General features: G+C 40.6%; 1 protein-coding gene across 1 annotated transcript in view; it reads left to right on the forward strand.

Moving 5' to 3' along the window:
* LOC121867853 overlaps nucleotides 1-25,715 on the forward strand; it is a 117,737-nt gene extending 92,022 nt beyond the window's left edge. The window contains exon 3 of the mRNA XM_042367977.1: nucleotides 25,498-25,715. Within this exon, the coding sequence (XP_042223911.1) occupies nucleotides 25,498-25,715 (218 nt within the window). The remainder of the gene's footprint in view (nucleotides 1-25,497) is intronic.
* The last annotated feature ends 545 nt before the right edge of the window (nucleotides 25,716-26,260 follow it).

Below are 26,260 nucleotides of genomic sequence, written 5' to 3' on the forward strand. Positions count from 1 at the left end.
AGCTATACCAACCCCTTTTCTTCCCCACCTGATTCCCTTTTTATAAATCTACTTTACAACACCTTTTTTCCAGGATATTCTTCTCGAGGTTTATCCACAAGGGAAATCAAGAAGTTTGTTTATATTTCCGTTTTTTATTTGATTTACTCATTATTATGTATGTATTTTTTACGGTATTTTTTCTCATCTTTTGTCTTTCTTTCTTCTTTTCTCTTTAGAGTATCTTGCTTGTCTTCTTTTTCTTCATTAATGTAGCAGTAGTATTTCAATGTTTATTATTATTATTATCATTATTATTATTATCCACTCATTTTATTCTTATTATTATTATTGATATTATTGGTATTATAGAAAAGTAATGATGAAAGTAGAGAAAGACAAAGAGAGAAAAATATTAATTTCTCTCACTTAGGCCTACACACGTTTGCTAGTAATTATCATCTGTATATGTTAACAAGCTTTATATTTATATCATTCAGGTAATATTTTTCGTATATGCCTGAAGACGTGTGACGGGCAGCTTATATTGAGACAACATCGGGCTGAATTATAAGTAGCCAGAGTACCACAGTCTTATCACGTTACACAACAAAGTTATTCATGGTTTACACAGACAAAAATTGTAGTTAAGTTATATTGTTTATAGATGACTTCCTTTGCTGGCTGCCTGATTTTACATTCTTCATTTTTATACTTTTATTGCATTTTTCATACATATCTCTCTTCCTCTACAGTGTCTCTCAGTCTCCTAAATACATAATCACACCATGGATAATTGTGTATGACTATTAAGACAAAAGGTCTATTGCAATAAAGAATATATTTAGCATCGTTCTGTTCACTACAAAATTCCTCCATAATGTTTATTGTATCATTAAACCAATACATATGATAAGTTATTATCTTTATGTTAAAAATAACTCAGTTTTGTAGGAGATAAAAACTTAGGATGTTATATAAATTTATTTTGATGATTTCTCTAAAGATTGAGTTAATATACTATTTGAGTTTAGTATTTTTGTTAGCTATTTTAAAAAACTACGTATGTAATAATATCGCTCGATAAACACACACACACACACACACACACACACACACACACACACACACACACACACACACACACACACACCATCTGTGAGGGAATTACTACACCACGTGATACCCCTCATAACACCATCTGTAGGAACTACACACCATGATACCCTATAACACCATCTGTAGGAACTACTACACCACGTGATGCCCCTCATAACACCATCTGTGAGGGAACTACTACACCACGTGATGCCCTCATAACACCATCTGTGAGGAACTACTACACCACGTGATGCCCTTCATAACACCATCTGTGAGGAACTACTACACCACGTGATCCTCATAACACCATCTGTGAGGGAGTTAATAAACTACGTGTCTGCTGTTCAACACCTCAGCACAAGATCTACGTGACCTCCACTGTAAACATTAATCTGTATGTTCATTATTCCCTTTACCTATCTCTAATGAAGGCTTTGTAAACCACCAATGTCAATGTATGTAATGTCATTTATGTCCAATGTATATTTTCAGCCTTGGCTGCAGAACTTTAAATAAACCATTAATTATTATTATCACACACACACACACACACACACACACACACACACACACACCAATAACCATTTCGCACTATATGCCAGACGCCCCGGCTTGACACAACCACTCCCATGCTTACCTACCAGCCCCCTTCCCACTGACTAAGTAGAAGAATTTGAAGTCGCAAAACGCCTGGACAAACTAAAATTAAAACGCATCACCCCCATTGACTTACCAATGAAACTCTTCAAGGAGTTCTCGGAGTTTGCTAAACCCCAATGCTCCATCATCAATGCTTCTCTCAGTCAAGCCAGATGCCCAGCTGACTGGAAGACCTCTTATGTATCACCAGTGCCCAAGTCAACCAGCCCACAATCCTTAAATCAGCTACGACCTATTGCAAACACCCCAATACCCAGCCTAATCTGTGAAAGTTTTGTGTTCGACTGGGCTTATGCTGATATTGCAGGAGTCGTATGCAGGTTATGTATCTATGCTACTGTGTCGAGTAGCAACCTTGTAAATAAGCTACTGTGCTGAGTAGCAATTATATATGTAATTACGTGGCAACACTGCACGTGTTATGTGGCACCATTGCCCCGAGGCTGCCATATGGCAAGGCAGTCTCAGTCTGACTCTGTGGGTCGTGCAAGTCACACGCTAGTCACCACTTGTATTGCTCCTATCCGTTAATAAATGGACTTCAGTGTTACCCGGTGTTTCCCTACCCATCACTGCCTTCTTCAGGGAACACTTGGGACCTTCATCGTAGACCCTCAGCAATTTGGCAATATGAAAACCTCCTCCACCACTCACTGTCTTGTCAGCTTTCTCGATTACATATAACGCCATCTCGAGAAACGAAAAACGTCTGTAGCTGTCGCCTTTATTGATTTCACTTAAGCATTTGACCTAGTCGACCACAATATAATCATCAACAAAGCTATTGACCTCGGGCTTCGGAGAAGTCTTATACCATGGCTTACATTCTCAGTGACCGACACCGCTGTACGATTCCGAGTGGCTGTCTCCACCATTCAGTCACTCACCTGTGGCGTCCCCAAGGCACCAAGATGGGACCACTCTGCTTCCTTATGCTCATCAATGATGCCCTAAGAGAAACCCCTGCTCGCTGGAAATATGTAGACGACTCCACCATTGGGATCAGCGTCAACAATTCTGCCCCGACTATACCGCCCTTCAGGATTTATTGAACAGTCTCCAAAACTGGGCCACCAACAACCACGTCACCATCAACCATACCAAGACCATGGTTATGCACATCAACCTCTCCTCCGACATTGTCCCACCTTCCATTACTTTAGGTCCGAACACACTCCAGGTTGTAGATTCCACGTAGCTCCTCGGCGTCACCATAGATAACAAACTAAATTGGAAACCACACGTCAGTGAAGTTGTCAAATCCTCCAGTTTCCGTCTCCACCTCCTCCGCCGACTCAAGTCCCTCGGAGTTCCTGCACCCTAGCTCCTCAGTGTATACTTAACATTCATACTTCCCAAGCTTACCTATGCCTCCCCTACCTGGTCTTCCTCCCTAAATGCCACACAACATAAACATTCCAGAAAGAGGCATGCAAGATTATTCTCTCCCTTCCTACTCCACATATCAAAGCGCTCAACACACTGACCCTTTCGACTCTCACTGACCATCACCACGACCTCATCTGCAAATTTGGTAAGAAGCTTCTGCACCATCCTCGACACCGGCCCTACTACCACCTGAGATCCCTAGGACAAGAATTGCTGTTCGACACCACAACCGCATCCAGCCCATACGTGCACGAACTGATCGCTAAAAGAACAGCCCAGTCCCAACCATTGTAAAAATTCCGTAAACTACTTCTTGCACTGTCACTATGTTGAAATGCCCTGTAGTTTGAGCTTCTCCCAGTCTAGTTATTTTATATCTTATTTATATCACTTATGTTATTTGTATATTATTTTATTTGTAATTCGAAACCCATTCCCCAAATATGTAACTGTATATTTTCAGCCTTCTGGCTGCCAAGCTCTTTCAATAAACCGTTGATTATTATTACACACACACACACACACACACACACACATACACACACACACAACTATAGCCATATTTTCTACCAACAGTTACGGTGACTTTTTCTCCTGAAAGTTTTCCCCAGAAAGTTTGTAATTTCTTATCTTTCCTTCACCTGTATTAAGAAAAAGTTGGCCAAGCATCATTTTTATTTTCACCGAAAAGAAAGTTAACCTGTGAAAGTTTACACGGGATGTCAGTTTTGCTTGTTTATTGTAAAAGTTATGAGAAATTTAATATTTGTAGTTGTGGTGATGTAGTGAGTGTGTGTGTGTGTGTGTGTGTGTGTGTGTGTGTGTGTGTGTGTGTGTGTGAGTGTGTGTGTGTGTGTGTGTGTGTGTTGAGGATGTGTGTTGGTTACCACTGATAACAGCCACGTGACGGAAACACTTATCAACATGATTTCTTGATGCCGTTATAATGAGGAGAGAATAGGAGAGATAAAAATGAGAGAAAATAAAAGAGGAAACAACAGAAAAATAAAATTAAAATATTGACAGACACGGTATCAACTTACACATGAACACATCCAGAACAGCCACGATTTGACACACACACACACACACACACACACACACACACACACACACACACATCATAATTTCCCTCACTAATGACTATTTGATAGAATTTACCTTCAGTGATTGTTGATCAATTGACCATTAACTCTGATACTAACCATAAAACACTAATCAAGCGGCATTTCTATTCAGTTGTTGTATCTCGCTTTTGTGTCTCTTGAGTAACACTTAAATTCTAAAATCTCGTAGCACTTAAATTCTGAATCTCGTAATACTTAAATTTTGAATCTCGTAACACTTAAATTCTGAATCTCGTAACACTTAAATTCTGAATCTCGTAACACTTAAATTCTGAATCTCGAAACACAAATTCTGAAATCTCGTAACACTTAAATTCTGAATCTGCAACACAAATTCTGAAATCTCGTAACACTTAAATTCTGAATCTCTTGGCTATTTTTGTCTTTCATTTACATAACCATAAAGTGCAGGGGCTATCCTTTACCGGAGCTAATGACGGTAGGACCTTCCCGCCACCCGCCGCGATAAACTATGATAATGTACAATAAACACGCCAGAGCTCGCTAGTTTTTCTCACCAAAGGCCTGACTCATACATCACCTTGGGGGGAAAGTGTGATAAATGTCCACCAGCACTAAAATACTGCCATAGTTGTATCTTCATATCGTGGTTGTATTGTCTCTCAAATTGGTCTTATGTTCTCGTGAGGGAATAGGAACGTGTGATACTTAACAAGTAGAAAATTATGTCAACGGGTGACATAATGTTACAGTGTCACGTCATTATCTAGGTAATAACCATTAACGTAATATCCAGAGTGTGTGTCACTACGGGAGCTAGTTGGTGTACAGCTCGTTATCACTACCATCCAGATATGTCAGATGGTTCCATATTTGTCTATTAATAACTCAGTGGGCGGCAGTTGGCGCCTCTTCGCCAAACAGAAGTATCGGGAACAATTTACAGACTAATTTTTGAAAGTACTAATGACTTCCTCGTAAACACTTATACAACTAGAAATATAATTCCTTATAAACAGATAAACACAATCATTCCTGGATCTTAGATATCTATCAGCATTATTCATGACTTCTGGAATTGATAACAAAAATGATAATTTGAAGGAATAAACATCTTTCATTTGGTCTTCTGTGTTTATGGACGTAAATAAAGATAATATTACAAAATGTTACTTCTATATTAACCATTACAGGAACACAGGTATAATGTGCACATCCTCACTACCTACACCAAGGCAGTAATCCAGCACAGTCACACTAGTCACCAAGTCTTCTGCCACAATGATGAAAGAGCCGTAAATTATAGACTTGTCGGCCACAGTTTGAAATCGCTTTTGGACACAACCATTCATTCCACTCTAATAACCAATGAATTAACTACCGGCATCCGAATAAACCTTCTGATTGTATCTTAATGACTGTTAGTCAACAAGCAATTAGTGAATATAAGCGTTATTAACGTTGGCTAAAAGGGTACCAACTCATCAAAGAATTTACACAACTCAATCCTCGGTAACAAAGAACATGAATATATATGTGTGCTCTCCCTCTCTCTCTCCTTCTCACACCCCCTTCTCCTCTCTCTCTCTCTCTCTCTCTCTCTCTCTCTCTCTCTCTCCTCTCCCTTCTCCCTCCCTCCTCTCTCTCTCTCTCTCTCTCTCTCTCTCTCTCTCTCTCTCTCTCTCTCCCTCAGTAAGTCAAAGCCACTTAAGTCAACAGCAAAATTCCTTCATGCATCTATAACTCTGGCGTTCTCCTCTACCTCCATAACGATACATTAGTGAAAGCTGCGCCGTAGGAAAGTTTGTCTCCTTGTGCTTATATCAGTGTTCCTTTACGTTACAAGTAGTTATGTTAGCTATCTATACAGTTAAAATATTATTGATACACTTACAGTAAATAAACATAACTATCTTTCAATTAAATATAATAAATTGGATTAAATAATATAACTGATGTTGTCCAAGAAGCGGATTTAATTCTTTAATGAAGTAAATCCCATCAAAGCCCCGGATTACCTCTAATATACTACAAGAGAAAAATAACCCCGAGTGAGTTGCTTTATTACTCCTCACGCTGAGTCAAGATAATGCTTCATAACGGGAACATATGGAGACGGAAGACATGGAAGGAAGAGAGTAGATGGTGTTAGAAGAAGAGGAAGAGGAAGAAGAATAGATACAAAATTAACACTAAAAACAAATGAAGAAAGAAATCGAAGAAAAAATAATAAATAAAATAAACAAGCAAAATAGAATGACAAATAAAAGAAGAAAGATTTAATAAAGAAGGAGGAAGAAAACGCATCATATATCAGGACTTTCCTTAATGATAATGTGATGTGAATGAGGGTTAGATTAGGTTAGGCTGGGTTAGGTTAGGTTACGGTAGGTTAGATTAGGTGAGGTTGGGTTAGATTAGGTTAGGTTAGGTTAGGTTACGGTAGGTTAGATTAGGTTAGGTTGGGTTAGATTAGGTTAGGTTCACATATTACCAAAAATATCTACTGAAAATACTATAAAAAATCATGAAATAAAAAAAAAAAAACAATTTTTTTTTTAAACATACAAACTACACGAATTATTCCCATTAAAATTTTCAGTGTTTAAATGTCGTATATAATTATTTAAAGCCGCCAAATTGTCCAAATTTACATCTCAGGGACAAGTTATGTACATTGCAGCAACTTACTGGAAGTTGTTAACAGATATTATTTGTTGAGATAATAAGCTATTATCACCACTGTGTAATTAGTAGATAATGATAAGTCTTGTGTTGGCAAGAATAATATGCACGAGGGAGTTGACTCTCTCTCTCTCTCTCTCTCTCTCTCTCTCTCCTGTTGGAAAGGTGAGATTGTGTTTGTTATTGTTTTGGAGAAAGAGACAGACAGACAGCGCAAGAGAAACAGCCAAAGAGACAGACAGACAGATAGACAGACAGACTGACAGACAGAGACAGACAGACAGACAGAGATGGTAAAAGTACTGAAAACCAAAAAAAAAAATATAAACCAGGGAGGTAGAGGCAGGAGGTTGATGACAAAAATATCGCTGTTATTTCTACCGTCACACTTTTATTCTCAGTTTATTTCTCCGCCAAAGTTGGAGCGAGCATTTTGGTGGGGAATATTAAAGTTTGGTTAAGAGTGATAGCGAGGAGGAGGAGGAGGAGGAGGAGGAGGAGGAGGAGGAGGAGGAGGAGGAGGAGGAGGACATCTGTGGAGGAGAGAACGTCTTAACAGAGGAGAATGGGAGAGGCCTGTGGGAAGATAAGGAGAACATCTCAACAGGTAATGAGGAAAGGTCTTGTCATTTGAAACCGGAGAGAGAGATGGAATCGATATAGTAAGTGAGAAAGAACTAACAACCATTTCACACATACTCAACAAGACAAGTTATCGAGACTTATAAGAGACACAAGTTCGCTCATATCTCTGCAGTGTGTGTGGTGTGTGTGTGTGTGTGTGTGTGTGTGTGTGTGTGTGTGTGTATCTTTGGAAAAGAGCCTCTCAACCTAACCTTAACCTAACCTTACCTTAACTAACCTTACCTAACTAACCTTTATATAACCTAACTATTTGACCTATCTAAAGATTCATTGTTATGTGTTAGGTTAGGCTAAGTTGAGATTTCATTAGGTGAAAGAAGAGAGATAAAGGAAAAAAAAGTAAGAAACAGATATAGAAAAATAAACATTCTTGGTTCTGTTTAGTATTTAACCTGTCCACGGGGGTACACCTGGCCGCCCACACAGCCAGGGGTATATCAAGTACTACCATCATTCATACGAGCTGTAATCAATCACCGTCTCGATATGAAATAAATTATTCCGGCCATTTATGTGATTGATTCTTATCACACAATAATTTCTCCCCTCGCAACCATTAATGACGAGTTGACATAAAAGCGCAATATATTTGTTTCTATAATCTAGTTTATTTTTGGGTATAATTTATTGGTTTAATTATAGATACTGTAATAGTTATAATAATGGTTGCCTCTAGTATAACGAGAATGGCCGGCCCAAGGGCCTCCTAGGCGAGAATTTGTTTAATGTGTAGAAGCTGTCGCCAACACAACAACCACACCCCAAGTTAACGAGTTGCATGACCCAGTGTCAAGGAAAAGTCCGAGAAGACCGGACAAATCGCCAACTACACTGGCTAACCATTACCCCTAACACGATCTGCAAATCGATTAACATCCAGGTTTCCAATTACTGCTGGGTAGACAGAGGCAAATGGCGTAAATAAACTTGCCCATAGCTTCACCCTGCCCTCGGATCTAACCCGGGTCCGCTCGCTTGTGAGGCGAGCTTGCTGACCATTACACCACAGGTCGCCACGATCATATACCTGGTGTTTCAAAGCTGTTTTCAGGCACGATAGGAATTTATTGCTAAAAAAACAAAACACTAAATGCAGTAGGCGGTGAAGGTCTCAAAAAAGTAACAAGGACCTCACTGGGGATAGTCTATTAGGTAAACATTGTACACCAACATGAAAGTCTCGGTAACTAAATTTGCAGCTGTGTTCAGTTCCCGCACGCATGAGTACCCGGCCGGAATTGGTAGTACTGTACTCTACCTGTACACTGTGTTGGGTAGATATTTCCTGTGTTTTGTTTGGTGAAATGTGTTGTTGTTTTTCTTCTCGCTTCTCTGTTCTTTTCTGTATAACTATCCTGTTGTTTTTGTCTGTCTGTCTGTCTGTCTCTACAACTTATCTATCCACTATTTATTCACCTTTCAATTCCCCTCCCATTGTCATTATTTGATTACCAATACAGTATTTTCCCACACATCCTAACGCATTTCTAACATTCTTCCCAACCAATCTATTCCCCCAAAACAAAAGCAAATTTACTTTTTCTTGTCACGACCTTCCTCTAAACAAGTACCAGAACCGTCCTGCTCCACTGTTGACCTGGTTATGTGGGGGTCACACTTCCTTGTTCTAGCGTGGGAGATGTGACGGGAAAGTGGGTGAGTGTTTGGGATAGCGTGTGTGTGTGTGTGTGTGTGTGTGTATGGTGGGACGTGGAGATCAATATACAGACCCACACCCTCACTCGTACATAGCCCATCCTCACCCCCATGCCCCCACCCCCCCTCCACTCGTACATTGCTCACCCTCAGCTCCAACTCTCCCTCACCCTCACTCCAACACTCCCTCACTTGTACTATCGTGCACCAAAGTCGTGTCCACTACCCAGCCACAGTGAGGGTTCAGATTGCCTTGAGTCTGAAGTTTCGAAACAGCTGGGCGAAATGCTATGGTCGCCCAACCGATGACGCTCACTGTAGTGTGTGTGTGTGTGTAAGGGGGGGGGGTAGGGAGGTGGGGTTAGTCTACTTACAGGCTGTGTAGGTGGAGCATAACATCGTGAAATCCCCAATTACTAATAACAATAAGAATGTCATGAAGATAGTCAATATTATTAAGCATGAGAGATGTGTAACGGGTAAACAAAAAGCACTACGACCACATCTCTGCCGTTCATGGCTACGACGGTGAGACTGATGGGCACACCAATTAATTCTCCGTGACTACCATTACTGGGAGTCACGGAGAATACTGAAGTTGTTACCAAGGTTGGCGCCACCCACACCAGGGGAAGGAGGTGATGTCGAACACTGAAACATGCCGAGGTCTCATTCCTATCCATCGTCGTCACCAACAGTTAAGTCACATTAATTTGTCAGCATAACCCATGTTGTCCTTATACTATTGCTTTTTTTATTGTACAGGGATACCTAGTGACAGCACTAGGATCCCGCTTCCTCTATCAAGGAATAAACAATTGAAATTGAATTGAATTGATCCAAGTGACGCGCTAGGTATTTACACTATTAAGGGCAAATAATTATATTGGAAATGTTGGTTAGTGATCCCATTACATAATTTACTTCAGCAATAGCAGCATATGGGCCCCGGTGACGATACCTACCACTCTTACCCAAACAAAAACTTCAACTGAACAAGGTGTTTAACATGACATAACCAGGCCGATAACCCTCATGTATGTATGTATGATTTTTACTCAATAAATTCATACAAAATCAAGGTCCCAGTACAGGTGGATAAGTACCCCGCAATGCAACAACAATGTATCGATACTAATTCTCGGATTTTATTCAAATATCCACATATTAGCTTAGGTTAATTGCCATTTTAATAGCAGTATTTTATGTCTATCCACATGATAACTTTGGTTAATAGCCATCTTAATAGCAGTATTATCTATCTATCCACATGCTAACTTTGGTTAATAGCCTTCTTAATAGCAGTATTATCTATCTATCCACATGCTAACTTTGGTTAATAGCCTTCTTAATAGCAGTATTTTCTGTCCGAGCCACGGCATCCACAACTCCTGTTCACACGGCGGAGAGCTACACTACCGCCGCCTCCTCCTCCCTGGACCCCACAGTACAACAACACAACTTGTTATCACCTTACCTTCACTCAACTGCTAATAACCACAACGTAGAGTCCTGGAAGTCCTCACGACGCCACAAACACCTGAAGCAGACCAACATCAGTCAATGGTATGGTAAGCTTAAAGAACTCTGTGGACTAAACAATAAGACACCTCCTTCCTTAGCCATCTCACTAATGTTGACGCAGCTGAGCAAACAAATAACCATTTCGCTACTATATGCCAGACGCTCCCACGGCTTGACACAACCACTCTCCTGCTTACCTACCAGCCCCCTTCCCACTGACTTAGTAGAAAAATTTGACGTAGCAAAACGCCTGGACAAACTAAATTAAAACGCTCTACCACCCCCAGTGACTTACCAATGAAACTCTTCAAGGAGTTCTCCCGGAGCTTGCTAAACCCTCTGCTCCATCATCAATGCTTCTCAGTCACAGATGCCCAGCTGACTGGAAGACCTCTTATGTGTCACCAGTGCCCAAGTCAACCAGCCCACAATCCTTAAATCAGCTACGACCTATTGCAATCACCCCAATACCCAGCCTAATCTGTGAAAGTTTTGTGTTCGACTGGGCTTATGCTGATATTGCAGGAGTCGTAGACCAGCAACTTGGCAACATGAAAACTTCCTCCACCACTCACTGTCTTGTCAGCTTTCTCGATTACATATACCGCCATCTCGAGAAACGAAAAACGTCTGTAGCTGTCGCCTTCATTGATTTCACTAAAGCGTTCGACCTAGTCGACCACAATATAATCATCAACAGCTATTGACCTCGGGCTTCGAGAAGTCTTATACCATAGCTTACAGACTTCCTCAGTGACCGACGCCAAGCTGTACGCTTCCGAGGGCTGTCTCCACCTTTCAGTCACTCACCTGTGGCGTCCCCAAGGCACCAAGATGGGACCACCTGCTTCCTTATGCTCATCAATGATGCCCTAAGAGAAACCCCTGCTCGCTGGAAATATGTCGACGACTCCACCATTGGGATCAGCGTCAACAATTCTGCTCCCAACTATACCGCCCTTCAGATTTATTGAACAGTCTCCAAAACTGGGCCACCAACAACCATGTCACCATCAACCATACCAGACCATGGTTATGCACATCAACCTCTCCTCCGACATTGTCCCACCTCCTTCCATTACTCTAGGTCCGAACACACTCCAGGTTGTAGATTCCAGAAGCTCCTCGGCGTCACCATAGACAACAAACTAAATTGGAAACCACACGTCAGTGAAGTTGTCAAATCCTATACTTTCCGTCTCCACCTCCTCCGCCGACTCAAGTCCCTCGGAGTTCCTGCACGAGCTCCTCAGTGTTTACACAACATTCATACTTCCCAAGCTCACCTATGCCTCCCACCTGGTCTTCCTCCTAAATGCCACACAACGTAAACGCCTAGAAAAAGTGCAAAAGAGGGCGTGCAAGATTATTCTCTCCCCTTCCTACTCCACATATCAAGAAGCGCTCAACACACTGACCTTTCGACTCTCACTGACCATCACAACGACCTCATCTGCAAATTTGGTAAGAAGCTTACACCATCCCCGACACCGGCTCCTACTACCACCTGAGATCCTTGTCCGAGAATTGCTGTTCGACACCACAACCGCATCCAGCCCATACGTGCACGAACTGATCGCTATAAGAACAGCCCAGTCCCAACCATTGTAAAGATTATCAATAACTTGTAATAAATCAGTGTATTCACTCCCAGTAAACACTGCCCTTACACTGTCACTATGTTGAAATGAACTGTAGTTTGAGCTTTTCCCCATCTAGTTATTATATGTCTTATTTGTGTCACTTATGTTACTTGTATATTATTTGTAATTCGTAACCCATTCCCCAAATATGTAACTGTATATTTTCAGCCTTCTGGCTGCCTTTTCAATAAACCGTTAATTATTATTATTATTATTATTAAACAGCAAACGTAAAACATGGAAATAGCGATCAAATACTGTATGACCACACACACACATGTTGCCACCACCACTGCCGTACCGCTAATGATCATTGGCGAGTGGCGAGCCCAAGGTGCTTCGATTCCTTAATTCATTGGTTCGCTTTACTGATTCGTATGAAAATAATCGACTGGACGGCGGAAAGAACACCATACACGATTGGTCCGTCATCTATAATCTCATTAATTTTCTTAAATCACTTCTATCCACCAATAGCTAAAATAAAACTGAATTATTAACGATAGTTAGTCATGAGTTTCGAAGCTTCGTCAACGATCCGCTCTTACCTCACTAAACTAGTCCACAACCAAACAAGCAGTTGGCTTCCACGGTTAGCATAAGCGTAATACTTCCATTACAAATTTTATTATTATTACTATTATTATTATTATTATTATTATTATTATTATTATTATTATTATTATTATTATTATTATTATTATTTGGGGTTTTAGGCCGTGAGACGTGAGTTAATAGGCCGGATTGATAGTCATTACGAAGCACAATGCCAATTGATAGTGTTCGTGCTGGTCTATTAATAGTCATCCCGATAAACGAGGTATCGGAAGGGAACCGTACGCATATCCCTGAAATGTTGGAAACAATATCGGGTGGCTACCCCCACCCGATAGCTGCCTTACGACAAATAATAATCATCATTATATTTTATGAAAGTTCTTCCAGCACTTTATATTACAGATGTCTACGTCGAATTATATTATTTTTTGATAAGAACAATTAAAGAAGTGTTAATACGGATAAATGAACTTTCACAACACTGTTATGAACTTGAAACATTATTGAATGTTTACACCACAGCTCCGACTTCGATGACGATGACTTCTGTGCTGTGAGCCTCATCTTCAATTAACAATTACTTCTGTTATCATTTGGTATGTTTCTTATCTTTATTCATTCATACAATATTTTGTCGTAGTAGTAATAAAATTTCAACCATCTGAACCACGAAATTCACTTATGTTTTCCGAATGAGGCAAGTAGGTACTACCGCCTGGGAAGATATTGGAAGCATAATGTGTTGTTCAATGGTAGACCATGCTGCCATATGTGACCAAGTCCCAGGTTGATGATCTGACTTTCTGCCTCATTTACACACAACTGCAGGGTCTCAATTGTTTCTCTTACTATTGACAACACAACATACTGTACATATAGCGTTTCTAACTATTGATTATTATTATTTTTTCTTTATTATAAGCTAAGGTTTATGATCTACAAGGTCTTGTGTGTGTCAGGCAGAAATATGACGACATAAGTAAGCATTAGATTTCATTTTCTTTATTCTTTAACTTAAATATTTACTGCCACTAATAAAATAAAGAATAAGTACAGCTTACTATCAATACAAATAATTTGCTCTAAAATTCTGCAATACTCGGCTACATCACAGTTTTAATAATACACACAACACCACTCTTTGGTTAAAAAAATCTATTTACTTTTAATTTTTACAATTGATATTTTCAGGCCTTTCTTTTCCTATCATTTATGGTGTTGCTTGTAGACCTGTCTTCAATGATTGGCCTTTGCTCAATATGGCGCTAAAGTGCCATGTGTTGGGTTTCAGACAAAGCTGCAGAACGTTTTCTTACTACCTCCATGTTTGATAACCCGCGCGCAAACATTGTTGCCAAGTACTCAGATGAAAAAATTATCTATTTTGTTTCGAACAGATAATAAAGTTCAATTTTATAAAAAAATATATTTTACAATATATAATTGTGCAGGTATAAAATAACAACTAAATATCTCTCTAAATCGTCTTTCTAATTATGTGAAATAATACATTTGGCACACGCGCATGGCCAAAAAAAATTTTGCCATCCGACACGAGCTGCCGTGTTTACACGCTCATGTAAGTGCCTAGGAATATGGCACTCAGCGTTGGGTGGTTGCATCCCGACACACGATCATCGAGATGATGATCGTGATCGTCATTATCGTCGTAATGACTATCAATACGGCCCAATGTTCGACTGATGACTCGCTCTTTGCTCATGAAGAATATCAAAATCATCAAATATTAATTTATTTTTCTTTCTAGGGTGTGTAAAAGGGTAGGAAGGGTGTGTGGATTGGAGGTAGGGTATGTGGATGGGAGGAAGGGTGTGTGGATTGGAGGTAGGGTATGTGGATGGGAGGAAGGGTGTGTGGATTGGAGGTAGGGTATGTGGATGGGAGGAAGGGTGTGTGGATTGGAGGTAGGGTATGTGGATGGGAGGAAGGGTGTGCTGTAATGGGCCCCTGTCTCATCAACAGAACACATTATATAAATGGGTCAATACATCTGATATTATATTCAGATTCACCACCCTGTAATTTTCCACTGGCTATGAGGTGACATATTCAATGCACGTGATAAGGTGTGCCCACGGGAAGCTGCGTCATACTATGCTGAGTAAAGGCATAAGGTAGCCGGCTCTCTGGCCACCTAAAGCGAGCAGTAGTTTGATATCCTTGACTAGAGGAAGACGTTATTTGAGAGCCGCAGTAGATGGCTCCGTCTTCCCTCGAGGGGGAACGACGTACCCATACCGTTCTCCCTCGTTGGGTCACTACTCATGAGTCGCTCACAGAAAGTAATATCGTAAGGACGTGACCTAACGTTTATAATACATCAACGCCGTCCCTTTCTCATTCACTCCTAAACAGTGGAACTTACGGTCGATCTACACTCAGGAATTATATATACAACCCTTTTATAATAAAACAAGGAACTACCGTTTGGGTTTCGTTACTTAAACCCAAATAATAAATATATGTGAACGGCCTGGTTAATTGCACAAGCAGCCAATTCAGTGTGGTTGGACGTAGGGTGTGTGGATGGGAGGTAGGGTGTGTGGATGGGAGGAGGGGGTGGGTGGGAGGAAGGGTGGTTGGATGGGAGGGAGAGTGTGTGGATATGGGGAAGGGTTTGTTATATCTTTTAGATTGTGTGACTCTCTGAGGCTGGCTTGAGGTTTACGGCTGACTAGCTGGAGTGAACGGCTGGCTGGCTTAGGTGAATGGCAAGCTGGCTGAGGTGAATGGGTGACTGGGCTGCGGCAAATATCTGGCTGGCCAAGAACCCCACCAAACAGATCCTCATTGCCAGACAGGCTGCATGTCGTCATTGGCAAGTACTGTGCAAGAACTGGCTCCAGAATGTATCTGCACCTGCGCCAGTGTTGGTCAAGTCTGGTCTTGAAGGAGCTCACTCTCGGTGCTGTCACACTCTCTGGCAGTGTGTGCCAAGAGTTTACACACTCAGAAAAAGTTTACAAACTCAGAAAAAGTTTGCCTTGACAATTTTCCGAACTTGTGGCTTCTTCAACCATAAGCTGTGACCACCCGCTCCGCTAGGCTATTGGGCACGTCCACCAGCTCCAGGTATGAACCCTCGACTGAGTAATGCCCTCTGAGTTGTTAATGAACTTCAATTAAGTCGCCCCTTGACTACCTGTAGTATAAGCTAGGCAATTCCTGTAGGGGGAGGGATATAAAATTTGCCTCACTTAAGAGTTTGATAAAAAACAAACAAATATGAAGCACTATGAGTGTATTGTATGTGGAGATTAAAGATTCACATGGTACACTGTGCGTGTAAACTGAGAATATGAAACAAGTACTGTGTGTACTTGTACTGTACGATCGTACACCAAAGTAGTGTCCACTACCTAGCCACAGTGAGGGTTCGAATTGCCTTGAGTCTGAACTTTCGAAACCGCTGGGGGAAATGCTATAGTCGGCCAACAGATGTCGCCCACTGTAGTGTGTGTGTGTGGGTGGAAGGAATAGAGGAGGTGGGGGCTGGATGAGAGGCAGGTTTATTTATTATTTATACCACCATAATTTCATGCTGCCTTTTTAACTACGTTTTGGCTTACAGTTGTTTCTTTATGGTTACGAATTCATGGAACAGGTGCAGTGCCCTGGGTGCTTATTGCCGCTCAGGTCACAATGATACTTTAAAGAATGGAATATACTAAGGATAAAAGTGAAATATGCAAGGATCAGGGTGAAGGGCCTTGGTCAGCTAGTTTTACTCAGCGACCACGTCACAATTTTGTTGTTATTCCGACAGAGAGATTATGGTAATATTTATTTATATTCCACCCATCCCTTGCTTAATAAATATATGATAATATGCAATATTATATAATTATATACTTATGTTAAAAAGAGTGGAGTGAAAAAGTTATCAGTATTGTAAAATAGTATTCAGACTTAATCTAGGTGACTGTTCCAATTCTTCCAAGTTCCAGTGTTTAAACACTCCACCACAATATGCAAGCTTCATATATTTTGGAGTGTGCTCAGTTACCGTTAATATTGTGTGCTGAACATCATGAACATTTCAATGATGGTAGCAATTGTAACTATATAATTACATTGTGTTATAAGACAACACATTCCACGACGTGTCATACAGATTATTGTATACCACACAATACATAATTTGTGGCTATTAAGTTACTTTGTTATGAATTTTCATGCAATATAGTTTAAGACATCATTAGGGACATGGATTTAAGATAACACTGTAGGTGAGTTAATATATATTAATTGCATTTACAAACAATACTAAAATCCAAACAATACACCAATACACACATCTTAGTATTTGGTCCAGCCACCCATTGCATTCAGGACTTCATCAAGGCGATTAGGGATGGAGTCGACCAGCTTCAGGCACACCCCTGGTCGTCGACGTATACTCTCCCACACGTCGTAAGCTTTGGCCTCTATTGCTGCACAGGTTCGCTGCTCCCCAATATCCCAATCACGTTTCATCATGGCCCAAATATGTTCAATCGGATTAATATCACATCCTAGTGTTGGCCAGTCGATGACCTCAATTTCAGGGTGATCCTGGAGGTAGTCCTTCACTATGTTGCTGGTATGAATGGGACTGTTGTCATGAACCAGCCTGATAGTGTGGGGGGCTGGAACTGCCATAGCCCGGACTGTAGGAATTAGCACTTGCTCCAGGATGTCTACATACTGCTCACCAGTGAAACGGCCATTGATCTTGACCAGTTCACCTGGCCCATGTGCCCACATCCACCCCCAGAATGACACTGACACCCTACCACTCACTGCGCGATGTTGAATGTGTTTCTCATGGTAGTGTGTGTTGGGGAGCCGCCAGCACTGCCTTGCTTCGGCTTCGTGAAGTCGGCGTCTCGTCGTCATGTGATGGCAGTTGAGGCCCAGATTTCTTGTATGCTCCACTAATGTTCGCATTGGATATGCCGTTGCAGCTGCCACGATCATGGCGTCCATCCTTGCCGACGTTACTCGTGGCCTCCTGCTTCGAGGTTTCGTCTCCACTGAGCCCTCTTCCTCCCACCGGCGGATCCACCTCCTAATCGTCTTGGTGCTCCTCCCCACTTCGACAGCATTGTTCGGCACAGTTGCCCCGGCTCTCCACATCCCGATGATTTGGCCTCGCTCAGCAATCACTGCCGACGAATTTGCTCGTCCTGCAGGCATATCTGAAATGGCAGAGTAATATTATGTTGTGGTAACTGATGCAGGCTTTTATATACTAGAGTAAATTAATGGTATTAGTAACACCTAGGTTAAGTATTATTACTCTGACATAACGTTTTGGTAAATCTTTTTGGATCAACTGCCCAAGAAACCCTTCCTATTTCATGTATTCATAGTGAACTGCAAGTGGATCCTCCACCCCCACCCCCCCCAAACCTCCACCACCACCCCTGCGACTGTAGAGTGAACATTCGCCGATAATCATCATCATCATCAAGATTTAGTTTAACCAGACCACTGACACCCATTTGAGTCTTTCCTAGGGCTGGCCAGAGGGATTAGTTAACATATATTTGTGTTTCTATAATTTAGTGTTATATTGTTTGGAGGAGATTACAGTATTTCAAAAAGGTCAAAACTGAACTTAAGGAAAATTTTGGGGTCTCTGCTAAAATATCTTACATTGTAGGGTTAGTGAAGCACATTGTTCGATACCGATTATAAATAGGGCATTCAATGAGAATATGTTGGACTGTTATTTGTGTTCGGCAGTTGGAGCATATAGGTGGGGCTCCATTAGGGGAAGACATGAGTTGGCCATGCGTCAATCGCGTATGCCCAATTCTTAGACGATTCAGAATAGTTTCGTGATGTCGAGAGGATTGTTTTGATGATGACCAAGGATAAACTGATAATTTGATCATTTTTAGCTTATGACTTGTTGGTTCATTTTCCCAGGACTTTTGCCAATCGTCAAATATTAATTGTTTATAGGTAGTTAGCCTCGCCGATAATCAAAATATATGGTTTTCCACTGCTTTACATATTTCTTTGACAATTTTCAGCTATGACATGTTCGTCCCAGATTACATATAACTGTAATAGGTTACATTACGTTAGGGTTCGTTATATAAAAACGTTTTTCTTCATGTTCATTGAGTCGTTCTGAATTCCATTTCTGCTCAAAATACTACATTACCCAACCCAAACTCCCAGGTTGCAACTGGGGGTGTAACATAACCGAGTAAGGTAACGTGCGGCAAATATGACCACCAAACGCATAGCACATCAAACACCATATTTTTATGGTGAAGTTAACTAAGGAGCTCATATAACAACTGTCATATAATTATAGTAGGGTGTCCAACTAATTACAGCAGATATTTGTAGAGGTGAAAGAATATGTGATTCTGAGTATAAAACTTCAATACATATATGGATTTTTCGGTTTACGTTTAGCCGTGAGGTGGATTTTACAAATTACGCAAGGCAACCATTACAAATGGCGGAGTCGAGGCGGGAGACACAGATAGAGATAGCGAAATATAGGAAAGGGGGAAGAAGGTTTAGTAGTGAAAGAATGTGGGTTAAACGGAACAGACTTTTAGGGGGAGAGAAAGTGTGTGGCCTTCTGCCCACTGCATGGTATTGGGTGGTAGGTTGGGGTGACTGAGGCGATGGGAGGGCGGAAAGGATGTGGAGAAAAGAAGGGGAAAGGAAATGGAGGGCCCATCTCTATTTGGGTGGGGTGCACCTCATCTTTAATTTGTTTGGAGGGCCCAGTCATTATTTTTTCTGAGTAGGGTTACACTTTTTATTATAGATAGAGGGAAACGGATGGAGATAGAGACGTGGTGGTTATGATTTTAGGTTGGGGTAGGGGGTTGGCCATGGGTGTTGCTTGCTTTTCCACATATCTTAATCAGGCTCAAGTTACGTGGGATTGACCTTTGTTGCAAAGGTTTTAACTCTAAATACAAGGGGGAGGAGCCACGTCGTCGGTTCTATGACTGTTCATTACAGTAGTTCAAATCATCGCCATAGGTAGAATAGGGGGAGGGGGGTTGGGGAATGCAGGGTAAGGTAATGTGATGGGATGGAATGTTCGATTGACGTTAGTCTTGGGGGAGGGATGAAGGGAAGAGGTGGGGGAGGGAGGAGTGGAGTGGGGGGATGGTGGAGGGGGAGTGTGGGGAGAGAATAAGTAGACGATTAGTGTTTAGGTGTGGTAACCCACGATGCTCAAATTATGAGGTTTAATAGTTGGGTGGGGGGGGGAAGGGAGGGAGGCTAGGCGCGGAGTTGGAACTCGTGAACGTATGATGTTGTTTAATGCAAGTTATGGAACATTACAAAATCTTCAAACGGGTTTTCACGCTATTAATAGGCCTTATGTAATCCACCAATAAGGATTACAACAGCACACAGTATGGCTGCAATTGGCAAGGAAAATAAAATATAACATGGCAAAATTTTTGCCCTGAGTAATTTTTACAACCCACCTCACGCCTAAAGAATAAAGAAAAATGCTTATGTGTATAGAAGATTTTCAACTCAATATCACATATTCTTTCACCTCTACAAATATCTGCTGTCACTCATGGGACACCCTGCAATAGTATAAGGACAACATGGGCTATGGTGACAAATTAATGTGACTTACCTGTTGGTGACGACGATGGTAGGAATGAGACCTCGGCATGTTTCAGTGTTCGACATCACCTCCTTCCCCTGGTGTGGGTGGCGCCAACCTTGGTAACAACTTGTGTATTCTCCGTGACTACCAGTAATGGTAGTCACGGAGAATTAATTACTGGTGTGCCCATCAGTCGCACCGTCGTAGCCATGAACGGCAGAGATATGGTCATTGTAGTGCTTTTATTTACCCGTTACACATCTCTCACCATGCTTAATAATATTAACTATCTTCATGACATTCTTATTGTTATCAGTGATTGCGGAATTCACGATGTTATGCTCCACCTACACACAGCCTGTTACTAGACTAACCCCCACCTCCTCTATCCCCCCCCACACACACAGTGGGCGACATCTGTTGGCCGACCATGGCATTTCCCCCAGCTGTTTCGAAACTTCAGACTCAAGGCAATTCGAACCCTCACTGTGGCTGGGTAGTGGACACGACTTTGGTGCACGATAGTACATACCCCAACTTCACCCCCAACACTCCCTCCTCCCCACACCTCGCACCTGAAGATCAAGGTAATCAATATTCGCCCGGAGGTAATTAAGGTTGCTGCCATCAAAGAGTGCTACGCCTGTCCGAAGGCTGGAGATCGTACGTTTGATGCAATATTCATAAACGTGTCATAATTGCGTGGAAAGGTTGTTCGCCAGACGCTGTTGGTTGCTCGTGTTGGTATTGTGCAAGTAGGCGAACAAGACCATTCATGTGTCGCTTTACTATAAATCACTTGAAAGGTCTTTTACAATATCTTATTGACTTACCGATAAGCACAGTGACATAGAAGACAACATTTTTTTTGGCAATATTTCATGGTATTTTCTCAAACCTTCATCAGGGAGGGGAGATAACACTCTCTCTCTCTCTCTCTCTCTCTCTCTCTCTCTCTCTCTCTCTCTCTCTCCTCGCCCTTATTAATGTTACCGTCACTCCTTACCAACTCAACGTGTATCATATGAGGATTTAATGAACTTATCCTAATCATAGGTTTATTATTATTATTTTTTTTACTCTTTGAAAACATGTTGATGCAGCCCGAAGCATAAGTACATTAAAACCTGTGATGTTGTGATTATAACCTAAATATCACGGGCGATTAATCCGCTTTCTTAGCCTTAAATGATTCTTGGTAACATATTGACTTTAGATCAAGATGGTGCTTCACATTACTCTTGATCTATGCTCTTCCAATAACTTCATCAGTGAAATACATGATTTAGCTTTCATTAGAAAATTTATGAATAATAAGAGTGTATTATAATGAAGTGTATATTATACATTTAAATATAGGTTAGAGAAATGCATGAGGTTTGAAGAAATGTTTTTATCTTTAACTGAACTGATTTTCTAGGTTTTACTATTATAATTAGAAGCAGTAGTTGTCGTGATATCAATATAAATATTTTACCCTTAACATTACCATTAATGTTATTGCAGTTTCTACACACTATTATAGATATCAGTTATCATTACCGTCACTCTTATTCACATTCTTCCCCACGAGTGTTGGTAACTGTAGGTTCTTTTCACCAAGTATCGAGGAATGTTTAAACCACTTACTATATGTACACAGCTCCACAAAGTTTAAAATATATTATTGAAAGTTTACATAGTTTAAATGTTTTGGTGAACTGTTTTTTTTTCTTTTTTGCGCTTTGCTATAAATATTTTTTTTTTGTTTATTGAAAGATACAAAAAAATTATTCAGAATTTTGTATACCAGTCATATTTGGTCAATTTTACCGAGTTAGCGGTTATGAATTTATTCCATTATTTAACAAGTAACTATATTATACTCTACATATTGTATACTGTATCACACCCTATATATGGCTCATAAAACATTTGTACTCTTGTTACTATATGGACTAACAAGTATAGAGGTATGATAAAACACCTATACTCTACCTCTACACTATGTTGTCTCAGGTTAACAGACATGCAAGCTGTAGTTCCATCATCACCCTCGCCTCCACCACCATAAAGGTACGTCAGGTATAATTATGATCTAACACACACCTGCATGTTACTTTATCTTCAGATAATAAACCCTCACACTCATTATAGACCAAAGTGCCGAGACAGTAGTACAAATAACTAATATAAATACATATACGTTACAGTTATACAGTCACAATTATACAGTTACAGTTACAATTATACATTTATACAGTCACAGTTATATAGTCAAAATACATAGATTGAAACTTCCTGAACAGGTGGGAGTGAGGCAGCAGATGTTGGGTGACAGCGAAAAGAAAAACAATATTTGTTCAACAGTGAGAATTAGAAGGAGGAATTCGAGATAGGAAAAATAAAGAGACACCAAGAAAAATACGTAAGAAGAGATAAAACAGAACTGGAAAATATTTTGGAATGATAATAAAAGAGAAAATACGAGGAAAAACATCGGAAAAAATAGGAAAAAATAAATTAATAGAGAAAGAAAGGAAGGAGATACAGAAACGAAGATATTAAGAGAAAATTAAGAATTCCTCGATAACCAAACAAATAAGAAAATTAAAGAAAAGAGATAGAAGTAAACAGGAAACGAAAATATACAATACAATGATAAAATGTGGAGGAGGAGAAGAGAATGTGATATAAGGAAAAAGAAGCAAGAAATGTTGACAGAGAAACAGGACAGAATAGAATGCCTCGCAGGAGATCAAAGTAACATTAGTGTTTTTAAATGAAGATTGTCATTAAAAGACTTTAATTGTGTTGTGGAACTTTACTCTCGCGCCACTATTTATCTTCTCCCTTGAATCTTATTTGTTTTTCCTAATTCAATTCTCTCTTTCCAGTGTGTGTGTGTGTGTGTGTGTGTGTGTGTGTGTGTGTGTGTGTGTGTGTGTGTGTGTGTGTGTGTGTGTGTGTGTGTGTGTGTGTGTGTGTGTGTGTGTGTGTGTGTGTGAGTCTGTGTGTCTGTGTGTGTGTGTCTGTGTGTGTGTGTGGTAGAATGTTCACAGTTACTTCATAAATTATCCCCGGGCCCACGAGTTTAACCCCGGAGTTACGGTAAATAACCTGACCAATAAATAACTCGCCCTTGTGTTTATAGCTCACTGTTTTACTCATAGCGGGGATCAAACCTGGGGAACATTAACCTTCTTTCCCTGAACTCTACTTAGCTAATCACTTTAACCCGAGATGTTAGTTTCATATAACATGTTATTGATGCGAACTACACGACGTAGGTGGAACTAATACACAGTAAATAAAGTTGGAATTACTGTCTATACGTATACATAAGCCAATTAAATTTCTTTCAAACATACATAGACTCAGATGTATACATACCCAGAACCAGAGGAACTTTATGTTTTGCTGAAGATATTTATATTAGGTGTGACGATGTATTAAACAGCTACCATGATTACATTAAGCTTCACCATTACAAGATCAAAAGCTCCTGGTGATTTTAGTAGCAGTATGTGTCGCCGTCGCTCTCAAAAGGTCTTTAATTAGGAAGCTATCAGGGACACCTTTTTGCAGGTGCAGTATTTATAGGTGTGAATAGAGCTCCTCTCTTACCCTCCACGTGAACAGGTAATGTAGTCAGGTATGCCAGTCACTCATTACCTTCCACTTTCTCTGTGAATTACGTTCAGTTTTTTGTTTCTATGTCTCCCTTTCTGTATTCCTGTGTGTGTGTGTGTGTGTGTGTGTGTGTGTGTTTATCTCCTTTCGTTCCTATTCTTCTGTCTAGTTATTTTCCAGACAATTTATCCAGAAATAAATCCATCACCTCCTGTCTACCTCTCTCTCTCTCTCTCTCTCTCTCTCTCTCTCTTGTAAAGTCCAATTTCCTTTCGAAATTGGATACAGTTTTTCATCAGAGAATTTTCTTTACAAATCTCTCCACAATTTCCCTGGTGAATATTCTCAGAATATAAATTCCAGCTCTGACTTCATCAACTGTAACGAAAGCTTTAATTTCACTTTTGGTTACGTTAGGTTAGGTGGATACACCCCTCGCCTTCTATTAAACAGTCTCTGGTTCGACCTTAGTGTACTCCCAGATCACCTAAGTTCACACTCATACATAATCATAAGATACAAAGGTTGTGAACTCTATAAGGCACAAAATAATAGAGTCAGTTGCTCTATATCACACGAACATGAATTAAATCTAATACATTTATAAAACTTATGAAGGAAAATTTAAGTTAATGTGTGATTTTTTTTTTACTTGTGAACAAATACATAAAAATTGAATGTAGCTTTTTATTTGTTTCTTATAAATTAACACACCCATAAAATGGTAAAATGTGGACACAGACACAGGCACACACACACAGACACACACACACACACACACACACACACACACACAGAAATAACAGGGAATTTACTAGATTGAAGATATACAAGATGTAGACACGTGGACTAAAAACTTTTAAAATGATCATAAACCAAAAATAATGACCCAAGCCCCAAAACATAACTTCTAATTTACCCTAAAAAAAAAAAAAAACTTAATAACTAACTATACAATGAAAATTTTTAGAATGCTTCCGTGGTACTTAAAACATACACACTACGTACAACACACTACGTACAACACACTACGTACAACAACGGACAAATGTGTAATATGTACCGTACAATCCTGTATAATCGTATAATGCAAATATTACCTGGTCGGAAAGAGAAGCGTGACAGGTGTTGATTAGTTCTGTGTCGACCAGAAAACATCAGAACTTAATTAGGACTTAAATACAAAACAAAATATCTTCCTAGAGTCAGGCAAAACTTACACACACACACACACACACACCACACACAGTCATCAGAAAAAACAACCATAACCTCCACAGATAAATGCCACACAGAACACGAAGAAGATAGACGAACCACTGGAAATATTAACCACAACCAGGCAGCCATGAGGTGAACACAACCCTGACGGAGGCTCCTACAACACTGACGGAGGCTCCCACAACACTGACGGAGGCTCCTACGACACTGACGGAGGCTCCCACAACACTGACGGAGGCTCCTACGACACTGACGGAGGCTCCCACAACACTGACGGAGGCTCCTACAACACTGACGGAGGCTCCTACGACACTGACGGAGGCTGACTCCCAACACTGACGGAGGCTCCCACAACACACAACTTTCACCGCATCATAAGAAACAAGAAAAACAAACTAAAATATAAACAAAAACTCTTGAGATCACAACACTCTGAAAAACGACCACACACACACACACACACACACACACACACACACACACACACACACACACACACACACACACACACACACACACACACACACACACACACGCACTGACCAGTTCCAGCTGAAATCTGGTGCTGGCTATCCCCTACCCCACACCATCACTCTACAAAAGGCGCTGAGAATCATTCACAACCGCGGCTGCAGATGAGGTCGCCGCATTCCCAGACGAATCCTTTTCATCACGCCGAGCAAGAATAAGAAAGTTAAGCCAGCGCCAGTAAGACAGTGTGCTCGCTATGAAGTGCCGTGACTATGGTACAGCCTACCATCCCTATTGCTATCCATTGTCACATCTTTATGCAACAAGGTGGAGGAGGTCAGTGTCACAGTGAAGTCAGTTGGTGCAGGTATTGTGGCGATTACCGAGGCGTGGCAAATTGTTCCTGAGATCTG

This window comes from Homarus americanus, unplaced genomic scaffold (genome assembly GCF_018991925.1).
Source record: "Homarus americanus isolate GMGI-L3 unplaced genomic scaffold, GMGI_Hamer_2.0 scaffold37032, whole genome shotgun sequence".
In the NCBI taxonomy this organism is placed as follows: Eukaryota; Metazoa; Arthropoda; class Malacostraca; order Decapoda; family Nephropidae; genus Homarus; species Homarus americanus.